General features: G+C 41.3%; 4 protein-coding genes across 4 annotated transcripts; 2 read left to right on the top strand and 2 right to left on the bottom strand.

Moving 5' to 3' along the window:
* Positions 1 to 429: 429 nt before the first annotated feature.
* LOC107392649 (kelch-like protein 23) lies at positions 430 to 3978 on the bottom strand. Its single transcript, XM_015970540.3, has 3 exons — positions 3015 to 3978; positions 2498 to 2909; positions 430 to 2393 (listed from the first exon to the last, which is right to left on the bottom strand). The coding sequence occupies exons 1-3, from the start codon at positions 3916 to 3918 to the stop codon at positions 2090 to 2092; spliced, it is 1620 nt and encodes a 539-aa protein (XP_015826026.3). The 5' UTR covers positions 3919 to 3978; the 3' UTR covers positions 430 to 2089.
* A 1259-nt stretch (positions 3979 to 5237) lies between these two features.
* On the top strand, positions 5238 to 7495 carry lsm7 (LSM7 homolog, U6 small nuclear RNA and mRNA degradation associated). Its single transcript, XM_015970539.3, has 4 exons — positions 5238 to 5347; positions 5588 to 5678; positions 5778 to 5849; positions 7079 to 7495. The coding sequence occupies exons 1-4, from the start codon at positions 5342 to 5344 to the stop codon at positions 7219 to 7221; spliced, it is 312 nt and encodes a 103-aa protein (XP_015826025.1). The 5' UTR covers positions 5238 to 5341; the 3' UTR covers positions 7222 to 7495.
* Positions 7496 to 7620: 125 nt separating this feature from the next.
* tmprss9 (transmembrane serine protease 9) lies at positions 7621 to 21852 on the top strand. The gene is made up of 16 exons (XM_054752357.2): positions 7621 to 8540; positions 9159 to 9350; positions 9473 to 9600; positions 9680 to 9747; positions 9845 to 10020; positions 10102 to 10146; positions 10651 to 10764; positions 10849 to 11014; positions 11116 to 11390; positions 11753 to 11895; positions 12875 to 13151; positions 14651 to 14764; positions 14842 to 15010; positions 15100 to 15365; positions 19881 to 20017; positions 20424 to 21852. The coding sequence occupies exons 2-16, from the start codon at positions 9215 to 9217 to the stop codon at positions 20583 to 20585; spliced, it is 2376 nt and encodes a 791-aa protein (XP_054608332.1). The 5' UTR covers positions 7621 to 8540; positions 9159 to 9214; the 3' UTR covers positions 20586 to 21852.
* A 314-nt stretch (positions 21853 to 22166) lies between these two features.
* On the bottom strand, positions 22167 to 23731 carry timm13 (translocase of inner mitochondrial membrane 13 homolog (yeast)). The gene is made up of 3 exons (XM_015970538.3): positions 23473 to 23731; positions 23151 to 23219; positions 22167 to 22513 (listed from the first exon to the last, which is right to left on the bottom strand). The coding sequence occupies exons 1-3, from the start codon at positions 23590 to 23592 to the stop codon at positions 22415 to 22417; spliced, it is 288 nt and encodes a 95-aa protein (XP_015826024.1). The 5' UTR covers positions 23593 to 23731; the 3' UTR covers positions 22167 to 22414.
* Positions 23732 to 24670: the final 939 nt, after the last annotated feature.

The following is a 24670-nucleotide window of genomic DNA, read 5'->3' as shown; positions in this document are numbered from 1 at the left end:
CTTAATCTGGCAGTATTTCATCATCTTTAGCTTAGCATAAACAATTGAGTGAATGGTAACAGCTAGCATTTTGTGTGAAAAGTCATGAAAATTACTCAGTAATGATCTTAAAGTGACGGTGTGTATTTTTCCTGGTAATGGAGGGCAGTACACACCTAAAAAGTTGCAATAAAGCAGTATTTTTGTGTTTGAGTGGACCTTACCAAGGATGGCCATGGACAAAAATCCCTGCGAGATCAACCTCCAGCAAAATGACAAGCACATCAGACTCTGTTACATCACTGGCAATGAGTGAAGAGGCAAATGTGTAAATCAACATTTATGAATGGTGAACGTTTTTTTTAAGTTTTCTTTGTTATAAATCAGTAAATGCATTTTGTTCCCCTGTAGAAGGAAACATGGCGTCTGAAATCACCCAAAGACTTGGACCCACTCCCGTGTGTTTTTGACCAGAGTTTGATGATTATATGTTACGAAGCTGCCAATATTTTTCAACAACTGGGCATCATTTCATTCATTTTCAACATTTTGATGGATGGGTGGTAAAACTACACATTGTCTCTTCAATTTCTCTTGGTGAACTCAAATGTAAATGAAAGTAATAAGTAACATAAAAGAATTCATGCAGATTTAACCGTCTACTCTGAACCGTCTACAGGTGGTTCAGAATGCCTGTGCTCGGCTTCTGACCAAGTCCTCCAAATACACCCACATCACCCCGCTTCTCCTCCAGCTTCACTGGCTGCCAGTCAACTTCAAGGTTCATTTCAAGATCCTGGTTCTGGTTTATAGGGTCTTACATGGACAAGCACCATCTCTACATTGGTGATCTTCTTAGTCCCTACACTCCCAGCAGGTCCCTGAGGTCCAGTGATCAAAGCCTGCTGGTTGTGCAGCATCAGGCTAAAGACCAAAGGTGACAAATCATTTGCTGCTGTGGCCCCCAGCCTCTGGAACTCTCTCCCCCTGAGCCTGAGTTCAGTGGACTCAGTGGTCTCCTTTAAAAAGCAGCTGAAAACTCATCTGTTCAGGCTGGCTTTTGTATGACCTTCATCATCCTCTCCTTATTCAGCTCCAATTCTCCCTCTCCCTTTTCATTTTCTCTCCCTTTTTCCTTAAATTTTTTTTCTTTTCTCCTTTTAAACATATTTTTAATCATTTTTTAAATCTTTTTATACTTTTTTTTTGTTTTGTTTTGGTGATGGGCCTCGTGATTTTTATCTTGAGAGGCGCTTTATAAAAGATTGTCGTCTTCTTCTTCTTCTGCTGCGACTGTCATGTATCCAGTCGATGATAGTGTATTTACTATCATGTTAATGTATTTCAGATACTTTCTAACATGGATATGTTTGTCCTTCAGCTCCACCTCTTCGTGCGGTCAGCACCTCTAACCCACAGTTCTCGTCATTTCCATCCACGAATAAAAGGCTTCTTTGTTCTCCTTCTTTCACGAGTGAATAAACGTCAGTAATCGCTGACTTTTTCCCCGAGACGTTCTTAGATCTTTTTTGAGGGGGCAATGGCAGTGCTGGTGACAAAGTTAAAGGAAGCTTTTGACGGATAGTTAAATATTTGGGCAGGTCTCCATCAGCCTCTGTGAGCCCGTCGGAGAGCTCTTGCACCGATGCATTAAGGCGTTGCACGTCTCCGTGCCCACGCAGATGGAGACGTATAAATCAGGCTTAAGCCACCGTTACAAGGTGCAAAGACATGAAACAGCAACCCCAAAAGACACCCACTTCAATTGTCATGTAGTCAACAATTCTAGTGCAACTTCTTTTGCTATTCCTTTAAAGAAGTCAATCAGCTACAAGCCTAAAGATGCCATGTATTTGTGTCTTTTTGAATTTGAATGGTTGAAATGCTAGTTGTTGCCATTCACTTACATTGTTTATGCTAAGCTAAAGCAAACAGAATACTGCCAGATTAGGAGAATGACTGGCCTGATTACAAAATGCTGTTTCCCATTTATCCATCTTTTAAGGATAATGGCCACAGAATAAATTTCACCTAGAGGTGGTAAACCCCTTTAGGGCATCTTTACTGTACACAAGCAAAAACAGTGGAACAGATGTTGAGTCTTGTGGTGTTAGGTGACTTCCCTCATGGTGACACATCCTCTGAGGGGCACTGGACAGGGCAGAGCGTCGTCTACCTCTATGCACGTGTCTATGTAGGGGTCAAGCAGCAGCATGTTTGGAAAAGCTTTGTTACTTTTCCTCTCACTGACCAGATAGACCTGACCGCTGACCGTGGCGCAGCCGCAGAAGAACTTTTTCTCCAGATTCTCCTCGTCTAGCACCGTCCACTCGTCAGTGTCCACATCAAAACGCAGCGCTTGACCTCCAATCAGATAGAGAGCGCTGTTGAGCTCTGTGGCTACCAGGTCGTACCTTCGATAGAGTTCAAAACCGTTTAAACGTTCTGCTCGACGTTTATTCTCGTGAGGGAGACAGGAGAAATGTTGGTATGACGAAACTGGTGAAGATCAACTCACCTCGGAAATGGAGAATAGGAGACCACATCCCACTGATCCTCCTTCACCACATACCTCTGAATCCCAGCATACACATCCCCATTTTCATCCAGGCCACATGCCACATAGATGCATGTTCCCACAGCGGCGGCGGCTGCTCTCTCCACCGCCCGGACCATAGGGCTCTTTCCCTCCCAACCCTCCCCTGCTCCAAGAACCAGCTTCTCCACATCAGCCACAAGACTTTCATCCATACTCCCACCCAGAACAAACAGGGCTGAGCCCAGCCCTATGGAGCAGTGGCTGTGTCTAGATTTCTGCAGGGCTGGTCCGTCCACCCAGCGCTGGTTACCACATTCATAAATTCTGACCCAATCCACACTGAACCACAGCACGTCCCGAAAGTAGCCACCAGTCACAACCACGTTGTCCCCTAAAGAGTGAGAACATGTACATGTATGCTGTTAGAACAATGTCCTGAGATGTCGTGCAGCAATTAAACACAATAACATCATAATATTCACCACACACTCATTACCCACTGCAGCCACAGAGTACTGAGTTAGGTTCTTCCTCTGCAGAGGTGCACAGCGCTCCCATCTGCCACTGTGAGGATGAAGCTGATACAGCGCCTGTTCCTCCTGATCATGAGGCCCACCCAGGATGTAGAGGCTCTCTCTGGCCCTGGTCCTCCTCATTGACCTTCCCACTGACCAGGATGGTGGGAAATACTCATTGACGTTCCTGATGAGCCTAGCTCTGGGATCAGAGCCTTTCATTGTGGTCAAGAGCTGAGAGACAAATGGTAAGGAGAGAGATTCAGGCCTCACCAGCTCAACGAGCTCCAGGAAATGTTCCTCTCGTTTAGGGTCAAAAGACACCCAACGCAGGGTGGCCTCCAGAGCCAGATCATCTTTAAAGATGGCCAGGTCATCACTAGCAAGGAGATCTGCTAAAAAGTCTTTGGAAAGGCATAAGAAATCATCTAGAGTTGAGAGAGCTGAGAAGTGTGTGAGTGCCACCTGCCGCGCTGCGGCATGTAGTTGGGAGAAACCAAAATGCCAGGCGTAGGCCATCATTCCCAAACAGTTGCTGAGGTGCAGCTCCCGCTCCAGAAATTTGCAGCACAGTAGCCTGGGTTTCTCCAGTTGTAAAAAGTCTGCAGTCTCTAGGATTCCCAGAACGTTTTCTCTGTCCAGTGCTAGGCTTTGGGTCACACTGTAGGCCATTAACACTTTAAAATATTGGAGAGCAACACCTTTGATCTCTACCTGCGTCTTGTTTCGCTCCACACCACAGCCAAAGAACAGAGCCCTGAAATAAGGACTCTGGAAGGCCAGACGTTGACGGTTGACATAAAAGCTCTCTCCTCCTACCCGTAGGGTGGTATCTGGGATTAAATCGGTCTCCGAGTCCTTCACATGTAAAACAGATTCATCCATGTCTGTTTTGTTGTAGCTCACGTAGAAGTCCCCTCTGCAGGCGGTGTCATTGCAAACAGCCTCACCAAAATATCTTGACCTACTTGTGGTTTGCAACCCACCAACTGGTACACAGTCAGGGTTTATTAATAGTAGTCATGTGTGGGTCATGACCAAGCTAATTCAGTGTGCTGGCTTGTTCATGTCAATGACTGGAGCAAGCTCCATGCTGAGAGCCTTTATTGGTTATTGATTTTTTTCCCAATAACAATACTGAAACTCAAAAAATTAGAATATGGTGCAAAAGTTCACTTATTTCAATAATCCATCTTAGACTGAGAGACCATCTAAAGGCTCGGGAACCCTTTGCAGATGTTTTTGATTAATTAGCTGGTTAGAGTGCGACACTTTGAGTCTAGAGTATTGAACCTTCTCGCACGTTCTGTTTGTCTGAGATATTTAGTTTTAGATGTTTTCGTAAGCTGTAAGCCATAATCATCACACTTATAACAAATAAATGATGGAAATATCTGGTTTTGCATAGAATGAGTTTATCTCATGAATTTGTTTCACCTTTTAGGTTTTTATACTGAAATCAATAAACTTTTGAACCATGTTCAAATTTTTTGAGTTTCATCTGTATACATTTTATTTTAAAAAGGGTTTCATTGTGGGGCAGTTGGAAGCACTGGTGACTCACAGGAACAATGTCATAGGTTTAAACCTTGGCTACGGCCTTTCATTCTCTCCATGCATGTGTGGGTTTGCTCTGGGTACATGCTCCTCCAGCAGACCAAAAACATACAAGCTGATCGGCAACCCCAACTGTCTTTAGTTGTGAACTCAGTATTAGCATAGTTTTTAACACTGTTACATACTGTTTTGATTGTGAATTTAGCTAAATAATAAACGAAAAAGGCTGTTAGAGCGAGTTTCCCACTCGCTGATAACAAAAGTGTTATAGCGTTTTATTTAGAAAGAATTTACAGGCAGTTTTCTCTTCTCCATCTCCATCAACCAAAAGAAACAAAAATACAGATTATGATCCCCCCCCCCCCCCCCCCCCAGTTTCATTGCCATGAGACTAGAACGTTCCCTTCTAGCTTCTTAGAACCTGATTGTAGTTGCAGTTTATCCCCACTGGAGGGCGTAGATTTCTTCTGAGATTGTAGCCTGTAGCTATTAGCTAACGCACAATGCAGCTGAGAAAGATGAACGTTTTTCCCAGCCTGACAGCGTATTAAGACAATCACATGAGTGTGTATTTAACTCATTACGTTTTAGTAGAGATGGTAGTCCCGAGACTTTTACAAAAATCAATATTGTTTCATTTTACTTTTTATGGTCTACAGCTGGACCTCTCTGAACCCTCTGAACGCGTTATCTCATTGGATCACTATCATTTCCTAGGGTCTAAGATTTACTTCCGGGTCAGACAGTAAATATGGCGGTGAGTTCGTAATCCATGGCTTTCATTATATTGTGTTACTTTTTATCTTTTCACATCCACATTTGTATTGTTAAGATTTAGCTTTGTTTTCTGAACAAAAGTCGACTTGAACAACTTTTATTTTGCTGTGACGGTAGACGTTTTACTTAAATAACGTGGCTAGTAGTGAGCTAAGCTAAGGCTACGTTTTGTTTGTGATTAATTAGTGACTTAAGACAATGTAACCTGGCCTTTCTGCAGGATAAAGAAAAGAAAAAGAAGGAGAGCATCTTCGACTTGTCCAAGTATATCGACAAGACGATTCGGGTGAAGTTTCAAGGTGGACGAGAGGGTGGGTGGACCAAGCTGTTGCTAACCCTTTCATTTCGTGCAAGCAGTAAATGTCTAGATTTCCTTATGTGGAAGCCTAAAATTTGTGTTTTCTTCTCAGCAAGCGGCGTTTTGAAAGGATTTGATCCTCTGTTGAACCTGGTGCTGGACGGCACGATCGAATACATGCGTGGTAAGAAAACCAAAACTCAAATCCAGCCAGAAAACTGCTCCTCAGTCTGAGTCCATGTTTATATCGATGAAGGACTTTTCCTGAACACATTCCGAAGTTCCCCAACACACATAACTATAAAGTAATAATTCGCATTAATTTCGCCCCTACCGTCATCTTTAAAACGATCTACAGTTAGTGAAAATAAGCATGTTGATCAAAACATTATGTTCATGTTCAGAGCATGTTTAAGAGACATTTTTCTACTTCACTTTTTTGAGTTAATTTGTTTTTCAGTAAATTATCAGGAATACGTGTGTGTGTGCGTGCGTGCGTGCTAATCTTGTTTGACAATAAAAGCAACATAATTTTAGATTATCTTCAGTGGACGAACATTACATATAATTACATGTAGACAAAAACATGTTGCTGCTATGTTTAAAAGAAGAAAATTCACAGGCTCTAAATAATTCATTCTAAAACATCAAATAATCCGAGAGATTTTCTGGGCTTCAAATTGAAAAAAGGTTTCCAAATTTTCAAATCACGCCCTTGTATGTAAGATTAATTTTTCAGTTTCATAAAATTAAGAAAGTCTGTGTGTAAAAGCATCTGTGGAATTGTTTTCTTTTTGTACAAACAAACAGAAAACATTGTGTAGACACCTCTCTACTGGAACAGTGTGTTGTTTCCAGGTAAAGGTAAGTAGCTGGTTGTGTTTTTTGTGCTCTTACCCTGTAAGGTTACTCCACCTATCTCCTCTACCATCACTGTGGATTTGTTGAAAATGTGATGCTAGTTTGAACAAACACTGGAAAAATGCTCAAGTTTCTAATTCTCAGTTTAGTGTTTGGAGGGGAGGGTTGAGCTAATATTCAGAGGAGTCATGGAGGCCACTCGGGTGGAACAAAAACCAGAAACATGTGGGGGGAAATTAAATTGATTTAAAAATCCCCAAACAAAAGATGAGTGGCTTTTTTCAGTTTGAGGTTTGTTCTTTAGTGGTCGAAGCAGATTTTTAACAGTGATAACAAATCAAATGTTGTTGGTTTTTTATCGCTGTTACAAGTGGTCGTCTTGTGTGGACTTAACATCTTTGAAAAATACATCTGAACTGAAGATGGTCAAAACAAAAAAATCAAAGGTCTCACCATTCATGTTTTAGTTTTGAGTGCATTCCGGTAAAATGCTTGGTGGACACCCAGCTGCTTGACATTTCCAGTGTGAACGTTCTGTGGCTTTGTGTGCAGATCCAGACGACCAGCTGAAGCTGACAGAAGACACCCGACAGCTGGGGCTGGTGGTCTGCAGAGGAACCTCTGTGGTGCTGATCTGTCCTCAGGATGGCATGGAGGCCATTCCTAACCCATTCATCCAGCAGCAAGATGGATAACCCCCATGCTGCTGCGTGGCACACTTTTGATTAGACTTTTCTTTTTTAACATTACAGGACACTTGTCATTCAGACGACAAACATGTTTTAAGTTCATCACTGGTAAAATAAGGCTCCGTTGCACTTCAGTTTTATTTCCCTGCTAATTTTGCTCATTTTTGTGTTGTGAGGAGCTCCCAGTTCTGAAAGTGTTAAAACAAATTTCTTGTTATCTGAGTGAACTTTTTACTATTCTTTGTTTTTGATAAGAAAATAAAGTGGAAAAAAAGCTGAATCTGAATGTTTTTCTCCTTTGAACACAGAGGACGTGTTGGAAAGTTACACCAGATATGGTCTATTCGAAAGGGTGACAAGGATCTGAGTGGTTTTGTTGACCCGACAGACGTCCCCTACCTGCTGGTTGTGACTGACTCGATGGGTCTACAGACTACTGAACTCTGCAGTAAAAAAAAAGATGAGTGTGTTTAGGTTTAAAGGGAGTTTCTGTGTTTGAAGATAAACCGTTCAAGCTTGTCTGCACACTCACAAAGACACATATGTGGCATTAACAGCTTTTAAGTCAGTAATGCATTAAGCTGGGGTGGGGGTGTAAAGTAATGATATCTATGGATTGTTCCTTTTGAAAGAAAGGATCTTCAGTAGATTTTGGCGTTGGAGAAACGCAGAAACAAAATGCTGATGAGTTTTAAGTGAGATAACTGAAGCTGTTTTTTAAAATGGCAAAATTTTTACTTAACTGGATGTGAAACCTCCTAAAAGTAGGTTAGAATAGTGACTTATGGAAGTCTGAGAGAGAATTGATGGTTTGTCAGGTGTTTGAGCTTGGAGAGGAGTAAAAAGGCCAAATTCCAGGAAGCTTCGCCCCTCCCCTGCTGCTCAGTCACTGTGTCAATGGAGCACGTACAAGCAGGCTTTTAGACGGAGCAGGGCGCTCCACTAAGGAGCATGCTGCAGTCTTATCGCACCTCTTACTCAACTTGATAATGGTGGATTTGAGGGGATTCTACACTTTCCTGGAAACTATGGAGATTTTAAGGTGACAGGAGAGATGCCTGTGTACACCTGGGTGTGACGGAAGGGATCAAGACGGATGGAAGGAACTCAGGACTGGGATTTCTGAGGCTAAACAGGACCTCTTTGGGTAAACAGGAGTAATTTACCTGCTGGACACACACGGCACGCCCCTGCCTCAGGTGCAACAAATAGTGGATCCTTTGGCCCCGTTGCCTCATCCTCCATCTGACTTTCTGCTCCTATGTGCGCCGAGAATTGCGGGCGGTCTCCGGTGTCAACTTTCAGAGTAATGAGCAGGGACAAAGGTGAGTGAGGCTGCTTCAGTCACAGGATAAAGCCTGTATTGTTTATCGCTGCACGCTGATGCTCAGAAGGAAAGAAAATGTAACATCTTTCAGTAACAAAATGTGAAACTGGGTTTTAGCGACAGTTTGGTGCATTCAGAGACTCTTAATGTGACTGAAGACAAAATCGGTCTGCTCTAAAATAAAAGAGCAGACAAAGTGTCAGTCATGCTTTTGCACAAACTTAACTTTGTGATTTTTACAAAGCAGTGCAGGCCTTTTTGAATCTAGACTTGTTATAGAAAAACAAATCTGTGATTTTTGTCCAAATTGAACATGCATATTTGCATGCATGCATTTCTACCACATTTATTTACCACATAATTTTTTCATGTGGCAAATTCAACTGAATGTTATAAGTATTTCTTGCATGTTTGTATTTTGTCCGATGTATTCCTTTTTAATTATTATTCTTTGGTCCCAGATGTGATTTGCTGCTGTGATACCAAAATGCCCTCATTGAGTGACAATAAAGTGATTTTCTATTCTATACATTCTAATGTTGCATTTCATATCGTCGTCTGGATCCTGGAGGCTTTTTGCCGTGACACAGTGTTTGAGCAGATGTTTGTTCGTCAGGCATTGTGATTCGGACAGTTGAATGTGAGCTGTGAGATCAGTGCTGGGATTCCAACATGGACACCAAGAAGGATGGGGGAGGAGGAGGGTCCTGGTACTCTTCTCCCTCCAGCCCCAGCTGCTACAGAGGCGTCCTCATCATCTGCATCCTCCTTTTCCTTCTTATAGGCATCTTTGTAGGCCTTGCTGTAGGTGAGTCCAAGCATGATTGTGCTTCTTTTTTTTTTTTTTTTTTTTTTGCTTTACCATTACATTTATCAAACATCTTCTGAAGAAACCAGCTGTAAACATTTCCCTGATTTCTCCACCTTTAGCATACCTGGTGGAGGAGCCTCGTCCTTTCACGGAGACGGTGGAGCTGAAGGGTCTGAAGTATGACTCTGCGCTGCAGAACGAGAACTCTGGTTTCTCCATGGTGCTTTCCTCAGCTTTAAAGTCCAAAGTGAGTGCAGACTCACCCCGTAATGGCAGCCATTATTTTCTTTTAAAAATGCCGAATGATCACGCGTCTTCTCTTTCAGATTAAAGATATTTTCATGGCCTCGTCTGTATCAGATCACTTTGACGACTGCAGTATTGTCGCTTATGGGTGAGTTAAAGCTGAATGGAGATCTGTTACCTATAAAAAAGCATCCAGACACCAAAAAAAAAAAAGCTGCAACGTCCGTTTGGTTCTGTCTTTCCAGTAACATTCACGGTGATGTGATGGCGACGTTAAGACTGGACTTCAGGGTATCTAAAATTCAGCACTATTCAGAAAACTTTGTCCAGGACGTACTGAGAGCAGGGCTCGGCTCGGTGATGAATGGGAAACCTCTAGAAGTGCCAGGGTTTGGAAAAATCAGCGCTATTGTCATGATAGGTAGCATGCTGACCGTCTGATAGGGGAAGAGAGTGGCAGGAACTATAATCCAGATTAAATGTTTTCCTTTCCTTCCTACAGGAGCCACTGGGAAGTCATTTTATGTCATTGGAGATGCAATGACGGGTGAGTACAGAGTTTTTCTAAATATTGATTTTGTAATATTGTACAAAAACTACATCGGAGGATTCACACACACACCCCTGCTGCACTTGCAGTAGATAAACTGTAATCTTGAAAGTTAAATTGAAAACTGGAGTTTTCTTGTTTCGTCTCTCATCCAAAGCTTTTCCAGTTGGGTGTAAGAGTTATTGCTGGGGAGTTATTTCAGACCACAACTCATACGTCTCCTACTACAACCCATGTTTTAGAACTGAAGAAGCTTCTTGGATGAGAGGTGAAACGTCTTCACAATGATAAGAAAAGTTGTTTTCAATTTAATTTAAACGATTATCATGCCCTGGATGACTACACAAATGTAGATAAACAGTAAATGTACAACAGGTATACAAGAACAAAATAAAGAGAAGACAGATTTACTTTTAAAAAGTTGAACTTCATCTATTTTATGTTCACGCACTTGTCTTTTATCCTCATTTTCTAATCATTTCATTCATCTGGCCCCTCTAGCCAGATGTCCTGAAAGGGCGTTCACCTGTGACAACGGAGAATGTATCACTAAAGTAAACCCAGAATGTGACCACATCACCGACTGCGCTGATGCCTCTGACGAGGCTCGCTGTGGTAATCCCTTCTTATAAATCCAAAACAAATATTTCGGTGAAGACGAGCTTCATTCACTCTCCACAAACTGTCTCCCCCACCAAGACTGCGGTGTGCGTCCAGCGTTAGAGAATCGGGTGGTGGGGGGTGAGGATGCTCGGCTTGGGGAGCTGCCATGGCAGGTCAGTCTGAGGTACCACTCTCTGCACACCTGTGGAGCCTCCATCGTCAACGAGCGCTGGCTTGTGACTGCAGCTCACTGCTTTGAAGGGTGGGCAAAATATTTGACTTTCCTTTAATCTACGACATATTTTCAATCCAGTTTATGAGAATCTGTAACAAAAAGAAGCACTTGTGTCTGTTCTGTTCTAGTACCGCTGATCCCACTGAGTGGACAGCCCTGGTTGGGGCCAGGCTAGTTAACAGTGCAGCACCAGAGTCAAAAATAGTCAAAATTAAGTCGATATTTGTGAATCCGGACTACAACCCCTCGACTACTGACTTTGATGTGACGGTCCTAGAACTGGAGACCCCTCTCACCTTCAGCTCCTACATCCAGCCTATCTGTATACCCGCCTCCTCTCATGTTTTTGAGCCTGGCCAGACCTGCGTTGTGTCTGGATGGGGTGCTCTTCAGGAGTTTAGTTGTGAGTTTGCATGCAAACACAAATAAATTCAGATTTTATTTTATATTATATTATATTATATTATATTATATTATATTATATTATATTATATTATATTATATTATATTATATTATAGGATGCTTGCTAAATAAAGAACTTGGGACCTCTTTAATAGTCATTTTGAATTTTAGATTTTTATCATTTTTATTTTTACATCAATCATCTCATTTCTTTTTTTAGGTAAATTTAAAAATTAAACATTTAACCATTAATTAAAAATTACATTTAGAATTTAAATGTAAAATTTTGATTTTGTGTTGCTGAATTGTAGCCAGCAGGTGTCCTGAGACATTAATTGGAACCGTGTTTTTCTGTTGTTTAGTCCAGATTCCCAAAGTACTGCAGAAAGCGTTGGTGAAAATCATTGACTCTAAGGTGTGCAATCAGTCATCTGTGTACAGAGGTGCTATTACTCAAAACATGATGTGTGCTGGATTTCTGCAGGGGAAGGTGGACTCGTGTCAGGTTAGTACGTCCCAACAGCAGGAAAATGCTTATATAGGGTTGGTTTATTAGAAACTCTACAGTAATTTACTGCCTCTGTGATTTTTTTCATCTTGAGAAGCGCTATATGAAAGATTGTTTCTTCTTCTTCTAATTTTTATTTTTTAAATCAACAATTCAGCTTCATTTTTATATTTAATCTAATAGGATCAGAAAAGTAGTTTTTATTTTCAGATTTTCTTAAAGGTGTGTTTCACTCAAATCACTTTTTAATGGTTATTTCTGATTATAATTGGTCACTCTTGAGTTTTTCATACAGGCTGAACCTGATAATAGTCTCCTACACCTATCTGTTGCATCAGCTTCTGATAGACAATAGACGTTGCATTGCTAGGATTTTAAAAGCCTGACAGATCTACGTGATGCAGTCGCTTGGACTCACACATTCTGGATTCGTGACAGGGAAGGCTGTTGTTGTTTTAGCGTCCAGAATCAGCAGAGAATGTCTCGCCTAGCAGAAGCTAACTGTTAGCATTAGCAACTCAACCACACAGCTGTAGGTCCTCCAGGCTTGTGTTATTTATGGAGATAAAACATCCATGTTGCAGAGCAAGCAGGGTCAGTAGTAGAGTCACATTGCTGTTATCCAATCAGAGGTGAGATGTCCAAATATCAGGAAATAAGACTCCAAATCCTGCCGTGTTAAGCTTTCCTCTTATGTGGCAGACTTGCCTGTGCTGATGCATGCGTTTCTGGGCTGTTTTTGCCCTGAATACACTGCAAGGCATTCATTCCTACCAGAAATCACTGCAAATGTATTGATTAAACAGGTTTTCCCACACCTATGACTGGTGTTAAGGTTCTCCTTAATCTTTTTCTTTGAATAGAGAAAATTAGCACATATGTTGATATTTTAAATAAACAGTACTTGTTATATCTCTCAATTAATCAAACTTTCTTGGACTCCCTCAGCTTGCATGATCATGAGCTTTATCTGCAGGGCGACTCCGGAGGGCCTTTAGTGTGTGAAGGAGCACCGGGGAGATTCTTCCTGGCAGGAGTGGTGAGCTGGGGCGTGGGGTGTGCGCAGATCAACAAGCCTGGAGTTTATTCTCGTGTCACCCAGCTCAGAAACTTTGTTCTGAAGTACACAAATCCCACCCTGGTCATGGATCAGACAAAGCTTGTCCCCACTGCACCAGCTCCAGTGACAGAAAGGCCATCTGGTAACCATTCAGCAGTGGCTATGGATGAGCCTTACATACCACCTTTACCTGGTAATGTCAGCCTTAAAGCAGTATCCATTTACTGTTTAAAAAAAATGTAGTTTTTACTAAGGATGCCCCATTCTGATATCGATATCGGCCCAAATACAGTGCATTGGATTATATCGGACGGCATTAAGAATATCCGATATATGCAGTGCGTTAAGGTTCACATTTTTACAACCAATGGTTACGAAAAAATTACCATTTTTTTCATACTTACTATTATTGGCTCTTGTTCTCCGATTAAGTAATATCACTTGATCAAGCCTTTAATACATTCCACACTATGAAATAGGTAAAAGTATGTATGATTTGTGCTGATGTCGTATCAGATTAATATCAGTATCGGTCAATACTGAAGGCTACGATGTCGGTATCGTATCGGAAGTGAAAAAGTTGTATCGGGACATCTCTAGTTTTTACAGGAAATCCCTGGCAGCTGTGGTTACCAGAGATTTCCTGCACAGTAAATGTAAATACCTTAATGAAAAACTGTGTAAATTAATTTACAGTGATTGGAATTACGGCTGAAATCACATTAAATATCTGTTAAATCTACAAAAGTATTTGCTCGTTTGCATAGCAATGTTGTTTATGAATAAACCCTTTCTGGTATCAAAACCCGTTTACCCAAGTGATATCTCAGCAGGTAGTTTGTGCATCATGGTGTGAGGTATGAAGTAGCACCAAGGGTATTACCTAAGGATTTATACTGGTAGTTAGTATTTCTCCCAGCCTGGATTAGAACCCATGTAAGTCAGGTGCCTTACCAGTTGAGCTATCAAATTGACACGTTAAAGTTGTATTGACATTTGTCTTACGTGTGTGTGTGTGCGTGCGTGCGTGCGTGCACGTGTGTGTGTGTGTGTGTGTGTGTGTGTGTGTGTGTGTGTGTGTGTGTGTGTGTGTGTGTGTGTGTGTGTGTGTGTGTGTGTGTGTGTGCGTGCGTGCATACATACACACACACACTTTTTATTTTCTGTGTCATGAGGATAATGTTGACCTATGAGAGAGAATCTGACTTCCTCAGGATCCCAGCAGCACATAATAACTTCTCAGACTCATCATGATGATTATAAATAATATTTTAAAACTGAAAATATTTCTGTAATCAAAATTGGCTGAATTTAATCAGTTTGTGTTGAAAGCACAGCTTAAACTTGTAAAATGGCTCATAGATCTCTGTATTTTCAAAAAGAACTGGCAAAAAATATAGTTTTTACATTCTTGTTAAAATTAGGTATAAGTATTACAGTATTTTTTTTGTATTGAATACTCTGTTTTAGCAAATAAATGTGTTTATTTTCACATCATGTCAATGTAGATATGACATAAACACATTGTTTAATATTTTTCAAACATTTACTGTGATTACAACAGAAAATGTGTTTTTCAGTGTACAGTACTTTTTTGTTGTGTATTTACACAGTTTTTATGTCAATTTCACGGTCATTGTTTACTGTGTGGTTTGGTTTAAGACTAAAGGATTTTTTCCTGATGTGTTCCAGCCATAAACTGCAGTGAAAACTTCCAGTGTAGCTCCAGTATGTGCATCGATAAAGTCAACCCAGAGTGTGACAGCATCCCAGACTGTCCCAATTCAGCTGATGAGACGAACTGTGGTAATTAAAACACAAGGAGTGCAGTACACAGTGGAGATAAGAAGACTTGTTTGTGAGGGTTTGTTTTTGTTGCCCAGACTGTGGTGCACGCCCTGCGGTGGGTTATCAAAGGATCATAGGTGGAGTAACAGCTCGGAGGGGAGAGTGGCCTTGGATTGGCAGTCTTCAGTACCAGAGACTTCACATCTGTGGTGCCACACTCATTCACAATAAGTGGTTGCTGACTGCAGCACACTGCTTCAATAGGTACTAACGTTTACCTAAAAATCCCTTTGATTACATTTGAAATGAGACCAACAAACGTAACAGCATTCATTCATAACTCACACCCATAGTGATCGAAATCCCTCTAAATGGGTGGTCAGTCTTGGATCTGTGCTGCGATCTGGGGTGGGTGGACTGGTCATCCCCATTCAGAGAGTGATCATCCACCCGAACTTCAACGGTACTAACATGAACCTAGATGTGGCTCTGCTGGAGCTGTCAGTCCCAGCCCTGATGTCCTACACCATCCAGTCAGCGTGTCTTCCTTCTCCAGTGCACCGCTTCCTGAGGAACACAGAGTGCTACATCGCAGGGTGGGGCTCCATGAGGGAAGGAGGTAGGAGATAAACTCTGTGAAACCACATCCAGGTTTCACAGAAGAACACCAAACAGGTTAAAAACAATCGTAAACTGCAGCGTTTTAGTTTGATTACATAAAATACATATGAAGTTGCACTATTTTAGAAAATTTCATTTAAGTGCATTTATTTATTTATTTGTAAAGCCCTTTACCGCCGCCAGTCAAGGCCACCCAAAGTGCTGACAATGCACAAAAATCATAACTGAACAGGAAGTAATAAGATCTACTTATGCAGCGACTAAAATCAGACAAAAAGACAAGTAGGCCTAAAACCAGTTAAAACACATAGCACACGTGTAAAACGTAAACAAACATGACATATTGTAACAAAAATACAAAATAGGACAGATGACCTTGCTGCATCCAAATAGAGCTCCGGACGTCACGTGACTCTCAGAGAGTAGACGCCATGTTGGCAGGCAACAAATGTAAACAAAATGAACGGGATCAGCTTGGATTTTACTTCGTCGGAGTTTACTTCACACTTTAAAACCGAAGAAATCGTTTTATATAGTCAGAAATTAAATAGACTAAACATCTCCGACCCTTACTGTGCCCCTGGGATACTTTTTAAAAATGCCAGAAGCTGTCGGAGCGGACTTCTTACCGGACCTGGCCAGGGAACCCCTTGGGATTCCCCCGGAGGAGCTGGCCCTAGTGGCTGGGGAGAGGGAAGTCTGGGCCTCTCGACGCTTCTGCCCCCACAACCCGACTCCAGATAAGCGGATGAAAATGGATGGATGGATGGACAAATAACAGATTTACACATTAGTAGTTTAAATAGAGTGCTGTGCTGTTTGAATGTATAAACTGAACGCCAAGAGAAATCACTGATTTGATTATTTTTTCCGTGAATAAAATAAATATGTCAGGCAGGAGCGTCTCAGGATCTGTCTGAGATCTGTCTCGGTGAGACAGATAATAGCAATCCAAAGTGCTTTTTATGTGTGATCTGACAACTGATCAACCATTGCTTAAAAATGAAACACAGCTTAGCCGGTTAATTGCTGTGATCATAAAACACGTAAACGGCAGCACGCAGAACTCACGAGGCAACGTTTTACGTGATGTTTACTTGTTGCTATGAGTAATAAGACAGAAAAAGCCACGCCAAAATAAGTTTAGGAAGCCCACTAAGAATCGTAATAAAAGCATTTAAAATAAATACCACACACAGTTGAGGAAACGCTGGTTTAAGTACCTGATATGAAGCGGTCGCTGCATAAGCGAAAACCTTTACTCTCGGGATCCCACAGTTTCATTTCAGCCCGGTCACTAGTGCGTTTTATTACAATGGCGTTCCGGATCTTGGGGAATCCTGTAGATGGCTCATTCCTTATGTCGTCCGCGTCTGTTTTGCATCCTGGGGCACAACAGGAATCTACCATATTTCCCGTTTGACTGAGTTTTCTGACAATAACAAATAGTCCAGCTGCGGGCTTCTGCATGCCAATCTGGTGCCGTTTCGATTTGAACTGTTGCATGCTGGGAGAAGTGACGTCAACTCCCGGAGCTCTATAGAAGGCCAAAACCCTTATTGGCTAAGAACTAGGATATATGCCTTAACATCAACAAAATTAGGCAATATGGCACCCAGAGCACTACCAATGGTAAATAAACCACAGGACCATTACAAACTCTAACAGAACTTGTAACTGATCATGAAGGTTATTTTGTTTTTTGTGGAAGAAAATGCCATGCTCCAACTGATGTTCAACTGGTTCTTTTATCTTCTTGTTACCAGCAAACACCGTGAAAAACTACGGTGAAATGAACAACAATAAACACAAATATTAATTCTAACTGCGACAGCTACAGATCTGTAATACTGTCTCAGCTTAGCTTAAAAAATCCAAATCGAAAAATGCCTAATATCCAGCGGGAGCTCATTCTTTAGTTTAAGCACAAAAAACGTGAATGCTCTTTCTCCCCGTGACTGGCGTTTAGACCTTGGAATAACCAACAAGTCTTTGTCAGATGAGCGGAGGGAATGTACGGGAACGTATCGTTTTAATAGCTCCGTAATATAAGGCGGAGCAGTTCCCCCAAGAGCACTCTAACTGCAACCCAATGTTTTACAGGAAGCCACTGCAGGTCATTCAGGATCAGGGATATATGGTCCCACCTCCTCAGCCCATAAATGAATCTGGCTGCAGAGTTTTGCACCATCTAGCTTATTGATTGTAGACTGGTTGACCAGCATAGAGTGAGTTACAATAATCGAGTCGAGAGAGAATAAAAGAGTGCGTTACAATCTCCAAGTCTCTCTTTGAGAGCATCGATTTAATTTTTGACAGGTGATGAAGTTAAAATAAAGCAAGATCTGGTAACTGCATTTATCTGTGTGTCAAACAACAAGGCTGAGTCCAATTACACCTCTAGGTCAGCAGTCACATTTTGAATGGTGCAAGTGAGCTAAGGTCTACACTTTGTGGCCGGTGGTCATTTTGAGTGAACACCACTAGCTCCGCCTTGTTGTCAGTCAAACATTAAAAGTTTGCCTACATCCAGGAGCGCACATCATCTAAGCAGACCAATAATGTCTGCATCGAAGAGTGTGACCCTCGACCTATTGGGGCATATATCCAACAATCGTCAGCATATAGGTGAAAATTTATACTAATCAGCATTCCAAGAGGAAGTATGTCAGGGGTGCCCAATCCTGGTCCTGGAGGGCCAGTATCTAGCAGGTTTTAATTTTAACACCTGATTTCAATCAGCAGGTAATTAACTGGCTTCTGCAGAGCCTGATGAGATGATGCACAGGTGATTTAACCAGTGAATCACGTGTGTTGGAGCAGAGAAACCACAAAACCTGCTGGATACCAGCCCTACAGCACCAGGATTGTGCACCCCCTGGAGCATGTACAGAGTGAACATTAACTGGCCCAGCACAGATCCCTGAGGGACTCCCCATTTCACTGGTGTATCACCCAATGAATATGTCCTCATGGACACAGAAAAGGACATTTCTGACAGATACGACCTCATCCACTGCAAAGCTGTTTTGGACATTCCCACCCACTTTTCCAGGTGATCCAGCAAGATCTGAAATAATCCTTTTGTTAAGCCTAACATTAAGGTAACAATGCTAACAGTGAATTAGCAACAGTCAGCTCTAAACAATTCTCAAGCTGCATTTTTCAAACTTGGTATTACAGTGAAATGTATTTATCTACTTAACTTAAGCTGGGCGGACACTGTGCGACTTTTTCACTTGCAACACTCATCCTCATCTCAAACTGTACAACTTCCTCACAAAGCAAATCTCACGAGTCATGTTCTCACACTGTACGACCCAGTTCTCGGATGCGACCTGATTGCTCATACCGTACGTCTGGCAGCAACATGTCAGACCTAAAAATATGCTAAAAATAGCAGTTTTTACACAACACGCCAGACCTGTTTTGTGTTGTTATTAAAGTGGCAGTGTGAGCGTCCTTTCACAGTGTCCCAATTGATCGTGCGCCTTGGCTACTTGGCCAAGGGGATGTCCCTTTGGCTGACTGGATAGCGTGCATGACTCTCACCCGGGAGCCTGGGGTTCAAATCCCGCCTGGGCCCTTGTTTCTCCACCTTGCCACATTAACGTCTGTTGTCCTTCGGGAGTGCTGTAGGAGGAGCTAGGACACAGGGGTTTATGGGGGTTGGATGAGGTTTATTTTGACATAAACACGGCAAACACGTTTTCTTGACAATCCTTGTCATTGTGTGTGTAAAAAGAGCATAGAAATAAAAACAAACAACATGTTGTGGCAGTGTGAGTGTCCTGTCACGGTGTCCTGATTGATCATGCGCCCTGGCTACTTGGCCAAGGGGCTGTCCCTTTGTCTGACTGGTTAGTGCGCATGACTCTCATCCGGGAGTCTGGGGATCGAATCCCGCCCGGGCCATTGTTCCTACACCTTGCCACAGTGTGTTAATAGGGAAATAGCTGGCAAGCCGTGATACATGTTTGCGCATGCGCCGTGAGCGGTTCTGGCCACTTCAACTCTCACAAGGGACGAGCAAAATATCAAACACGCAAATCCATGCAAGCTCATGATTGCTGATCAGTAGTGGGTCACGTGGTGTTAACTGCCTCTCGTAACCCCCTGTATACTACAAGACGCTCAGCGCAAAACTCGCCCCGATCTTGTAGATTCTAGCACGAGGGGAAAATCGGCTCAAAAAAGTGAAAATGTTGCAGTGTCCACCCGGCTTTACTGCATATGTCTTGTCTTCACTCGTCATCTAGAGTCTTATGGCGTTGATCCATGTCTGACAACAGCCATGAAACTCATGAAACAAGAGTGAGAGAGTCACTCGTGTGTTTTGAAAATGGACTGCAGTACCCAGATTTGACCACAAGATGACATTCTTACTTCTTTCTTACATCATGCACCTTTAACAAATGACAGCAGACTGGTTTTTTTCTGGTGTGTGCTCTGGAAAAACCTGGAGCAACAGTACAATGATAATTCATAGTTGACTTATTCACTTTCTGTATAGGCTCTTTGATGAACTTGCTGCAGAAGGCTGCAGTGAACATTATCGACCAGGCTGATTGCCAGCAGTCATACGGAAATGTTCTGACTCCTAATATGATGTGTGCTGGTTTAATGGAGGGGGGAAAAGACACTTGTTTGGTAAGATATGCTGTATGAAATACACATTTTGTCTTTAACATGTTATATTCTAACCTAGAATAAACAATTCATACTAATAAGAAGCATTTAAATATGTATACAAGAAAGTAAAAGTGTTTATTTATTGCATACTCAGCATGTCTAAAGTTAAGGAGGTCTTTCCCACATCCGTATCCACCCTAAACTTCACCTCTTCTCTTTAATCTTATGTAAGAAAACCCAAGGCAAAGCACCTGTCATCCCAGCAAACATCCAAGTGAAATTATCCTTCTTCTTGCTGCTTTTTACTCTCTTGCTTCACATTCCAGCTTGTTTTCTTTATTTTTTTTTTCTCTTTAACTTATTGAACTAAACCCACTGCAATAATTTTAGTAAATTAACACTGTCCTCTTTTTCAATCATCCAGGGTGATTCTGGGGGACCGCTGACTTGCCGTCACCCCTCTGGCCAGTGGTTTATTGCTGGCGTAACCAGCTGGGGACATGGGTGTGGACGAACTGGTTTCCCAGGCGTTTACACTCGAGTGACATCGGTCAGAAAATGGATATCTACATACCTACCTTTCTAAAAAGAGAAGAAAACGACTCTTCCCGTTGAGAATTGGATTTTAAAGCTGTATCTTCTCCACGAAACTGTACTGTACAGGAAGAGCCTGATTCACACATACTCCGTAAACTCTGTGTTGACCTGTGTGGTCATGGGTGCTGTTAAAATACTGTGCAATTATCTGATCTGAGGCCATTTTTCCTTTAACCTGAACTGAAGCTATAATCATGAGCTGTGGATTGTAGACATTCTGCCAACAAAATGCATGGCTGGAAGTATTTTTTAGTTATTTATTTTCCTGATGGGTGAAAATCCTGGTAATGGTGCATCTTATATTTTGATACTGTGTGGGCTTCAAAATATACATCAGTTAGTCACAACATTAAATTACTGATATGTGATGCTTTTTTCTGTATCATTCTACCCAAACATAATATCACTTCCACAAATGTTGCCATGAAACCAGGAGCGTCTTCCTGCAGGACAATGTAACTCATCATGCCATGATAATCTCTCAGGTATGTCTTGAAGAAGGCAAAAAAAATAAAAATAAAAGTGAACTCATCCTAACATCAACGAGTGCAAACCAAGAGGATCCAAACACCTGAAACCAAGATCCACCCCATGGTCCGGTGGCCGTAACCAGATGGGTCACAGCTTTCTGATGGAACGCCGACAGGCTGTTAGTGTTGTGGATGATTGGCTTAAGCGGTTTGCATCTGTTTCACTGAAATAACGTGATGTAATTTCAACATGAAAGGTGTTATGTCTTTGGGATAAAATCTTGATGAAAATGACATGAATCTACTTCAAATAAGTCGTTCCCTGAACTGAGGTTGATCAAATGAAATTTGCTTTTGATTTTTAAGTTTCAATTTTATTATTGATGAGAAGTAAATAAGCAGTCTGACCAACATTTTTTCGTTCATTAAACCATTTCTTTCAGGTACAATCACATTACAGGAAGACGTTAGCGGGCTTTTGCTCACTCAGTGAGTGGTAGCTGCGGCCATACATCGGACACCTGCACCATTTCAGCTGAGGAAGGTGCTGCAGAGTGAGACAGACCTCTGCTGAAACAAGTCCACTTCTGTGGATGGCAGCAGATAGAGTGACACGGGAAACGTGTCAGACAAAACAGTTTTGTTCTCCAGCTGTACTTTGATATAGGCTGCTCAGAGGGTTGTAAATGTCAGAATCACAGCTGTGAAAACAAAAAATGTGCTTCTCAAGTCCTCCTGAGTTTGGAAAATCCCTTCCAAAGGAAATAAAGTTTAACCCTACCAATAGCTCTACGTGGTTTTTGTTCATATTCTAGAGGATATAAGCGATGTAAGAACTCCATTATGGCTACACAAATTAATTTATGAAGAGGAGTGTAGTGACGACTTTCTCAGGATCCTAATTTACACAACCAGGATTTTTTCTAAATAATCCTGTCAATTTCAAGGACTGGGGTGTCAAAGTCAACCCGTAGAACAAGGCTTATCTGACTACATCAGCACATCAATGACCTGCTAACATAAAATCTAAAATGTCTTAGCAGCTATGTTTGCACTGGTCCACATCACCACGTTGAAGGAGTGCGCTGAAAAGGTCCAAAGAAGATACAAATAATTATACTTTATTGATGATCTGATTCTTAGAGCACAATTTTAAAATGTCCACAGACATTGTTACAGCTTGAAGTCCACAGGCCCCGTCTGCCTTCCTGTCCATGTGAGATGGTTTATGACACAAAGATGTCGTGCAGCTGCCATCATACACCTGTGTCCACAGTTCTGGGCCTCCAGGATTGCAACGTGCTGGTCTTTATAATCAGCAGCAGCTTGATGAAAGGGAAAATAATCATCACATGCGAGCTCTTTCCCTCTGCAACCTGGAGTTGTATGTCCGAGACACTGTGTTCCAGGCATCCATATATCGGTCCATACACATGGCAATACATTTCTGTGGAAGAAAAGGCAAAAAGGTTAAGGTTTCTAGAAAAACATGAAACAAAAATCAGGATATTGTGGGAAACTCATCTGACTCATTGTTCAAAAAGATGCTGTTAGGGTTTCATTATGGCTCAAAAATAAATAGATGGATTAGCCACAATAAAGTTGTGATGCAATGTGCTACTTAAAGAGCAAGTCACCCCCAAATAAACTTTTTTTCTGATAAACTATATAGATGTGTGTCTAGTCGTGCTGCAGACACGTGCAGTTAATAGTTTTGTACTTTAGTGCATTTTAGTTAAAATAGCAATTTTCTGCCTAAAACTGTCAGTGTTGTGCCGTTGTCAGGTATAAACTCTGCACTGCATTAGGATTTAAATCTGCCATCGCTATTGGCTAAGAGGTATGTTATGATGTAAACTGGTTCTTATGATGTCACAATGCCGTTGTGAGCCTGTGTGTGTGTGTATTTGTTAGCGGCTCCGCCCTCTCGGTCTGCTAGGCAACAGCATTTGTTGCATTATTCAAACATGAAGAGGGAGTGAAGTAAGTTTCTTGTAGGGGGTGACTTGCTCTTTAAAGAGAATTAATCCGCTTTTAGTGACATTGTTAGTCTGAATGGGAAAATAAAGGAGTTTAAACCATACCTGTTCAGAGTTGTCCAAGGAGCTCCCTGGTTTACCTATACACTTCTTGAAGCATTTATCGGTCATTCTCTAAAACATAAAAATATTGTAGTAACGTGAGCAGCTCAGAATGTTTCACCAGTTTAACAATAAAACACAGTGGTGAATTAGAATAAACACCCATACTGGGGTCATTTTAAGTGTTTGAAACGGATTTCCATGTACCGCTTGTAACATAAAGTGTAATCTATCCAAACAACTTGCTGACAACATCAATGAATCAGTTTGAAATAAACTAACTGCTCTGCGAGTATTAGCTTGGCGTTGGGGTCCAGTGATTTACCTGCAGAAGCTCTTGCGCGTTAGCCACCGCTATTTGGACCTTAACCTGCTCCATGATGGTACTCGTGTCCATCTTCCCGCCGGAACCTCCTGCTGAGAAGTCTGAACCAAACCCGTCCATTTTTATCGGTGTTCTACTTAAAACGGTGACTTTGTAAGGAATATATCAGCTACACGTGCAAACAGCTAATGCTAACTTTATTTCACGGCAGTTTTCAATGTCCTTGACTGAGGCGGATGTGAAATAACGTCACTTCCGTCGAAGCAGCTGTATCCTGGGAAAACGAGTTTTTCAAAGCATGGTTGGTCGCCGCACTTTCCTCTCAAAATTCACGTGAAAATGGAAAAATGAGAATACGGTGCAAATGTTAATTTATTCAACAATTCTACTTAAAAGGTGGAAATAATATAGATTAATCAAATATTTCAAGTCTTTATTTGTTAAAATTACGATGATTATTTCTTACAGCTGATGAAAAGCCCAGATTCAAAACATCAGAAAATTGAATATTGTAAAAAGGTTCAACATTCTAGACTTGAAGTGTCGCTCTCTAATCAGCCGATGGATCCAAGGAGTTCCTGAGCCTTTATGCTCTCCCACTCTAAGTTGAATTGCCGAAAGAAATGGACTTTTGCACAATGTTCTGTTTTATTTTGTTTGTTTTGTTTGTTTGTTTGTTTTGTTTTGTTTTGTGTCCCACCGTAATTACTTAAAGAATTTATGTCCATGGCCGCACTTTCTATGCCAGAAGTGGAAGCAGGCTACCTTTGACTCATTTGACTTATTGAGATTGTTAAAAATATTTGTTAGAGAGTTTTTACTACTTTTTAAAATTTAAATATTGATTTTCTTAATTATATTTATTAGTAATAAAGAATTTATTCAGCTCAAGATATTTTACTCTTTTCATTTTATAAACAGGCCTGAGGATGTAACTAGGTCTATCTTATATCTGTAATCTATACATTAACACAATGAAATTTTAGCAGTCAGCAAGAAAAAAAGTTTACATCTGAAGTAAATTTTAGCGTTGAATCACAACAACAATGAATAATTCTATAATCTCAAATGATCATGTCTTATAGAATCAAATTAAAGTGTATTTTAATTAACTTTATATGTATTGTTTTATTTAAGAGAAAAGTAGCACACTGGAGAAGGTTTTAGCCCGTTATTGGCAGTATTGCAAAATTAAAAA

Source organism: Nothobranchius furzeri, chromosome 8, assembly GCF_043380555.1.
Source record: "Nothobranchius furzeri strain GRZ-AD chromosome 8, NfurGRZ-RIMD1, whole genome shotgun sequence".
In the NCBI taxonomy this organism is placed as follows: Eukaryota; Metazoa; Chordata; class Actinopteri; order Cyprinodontiformes; family Nothobranchiidae; genus Nothobranchius; species Nothobranchius furzeri.
This window is presented reverse-complemented; position numbering and strand designations above follow the sequence as displayed.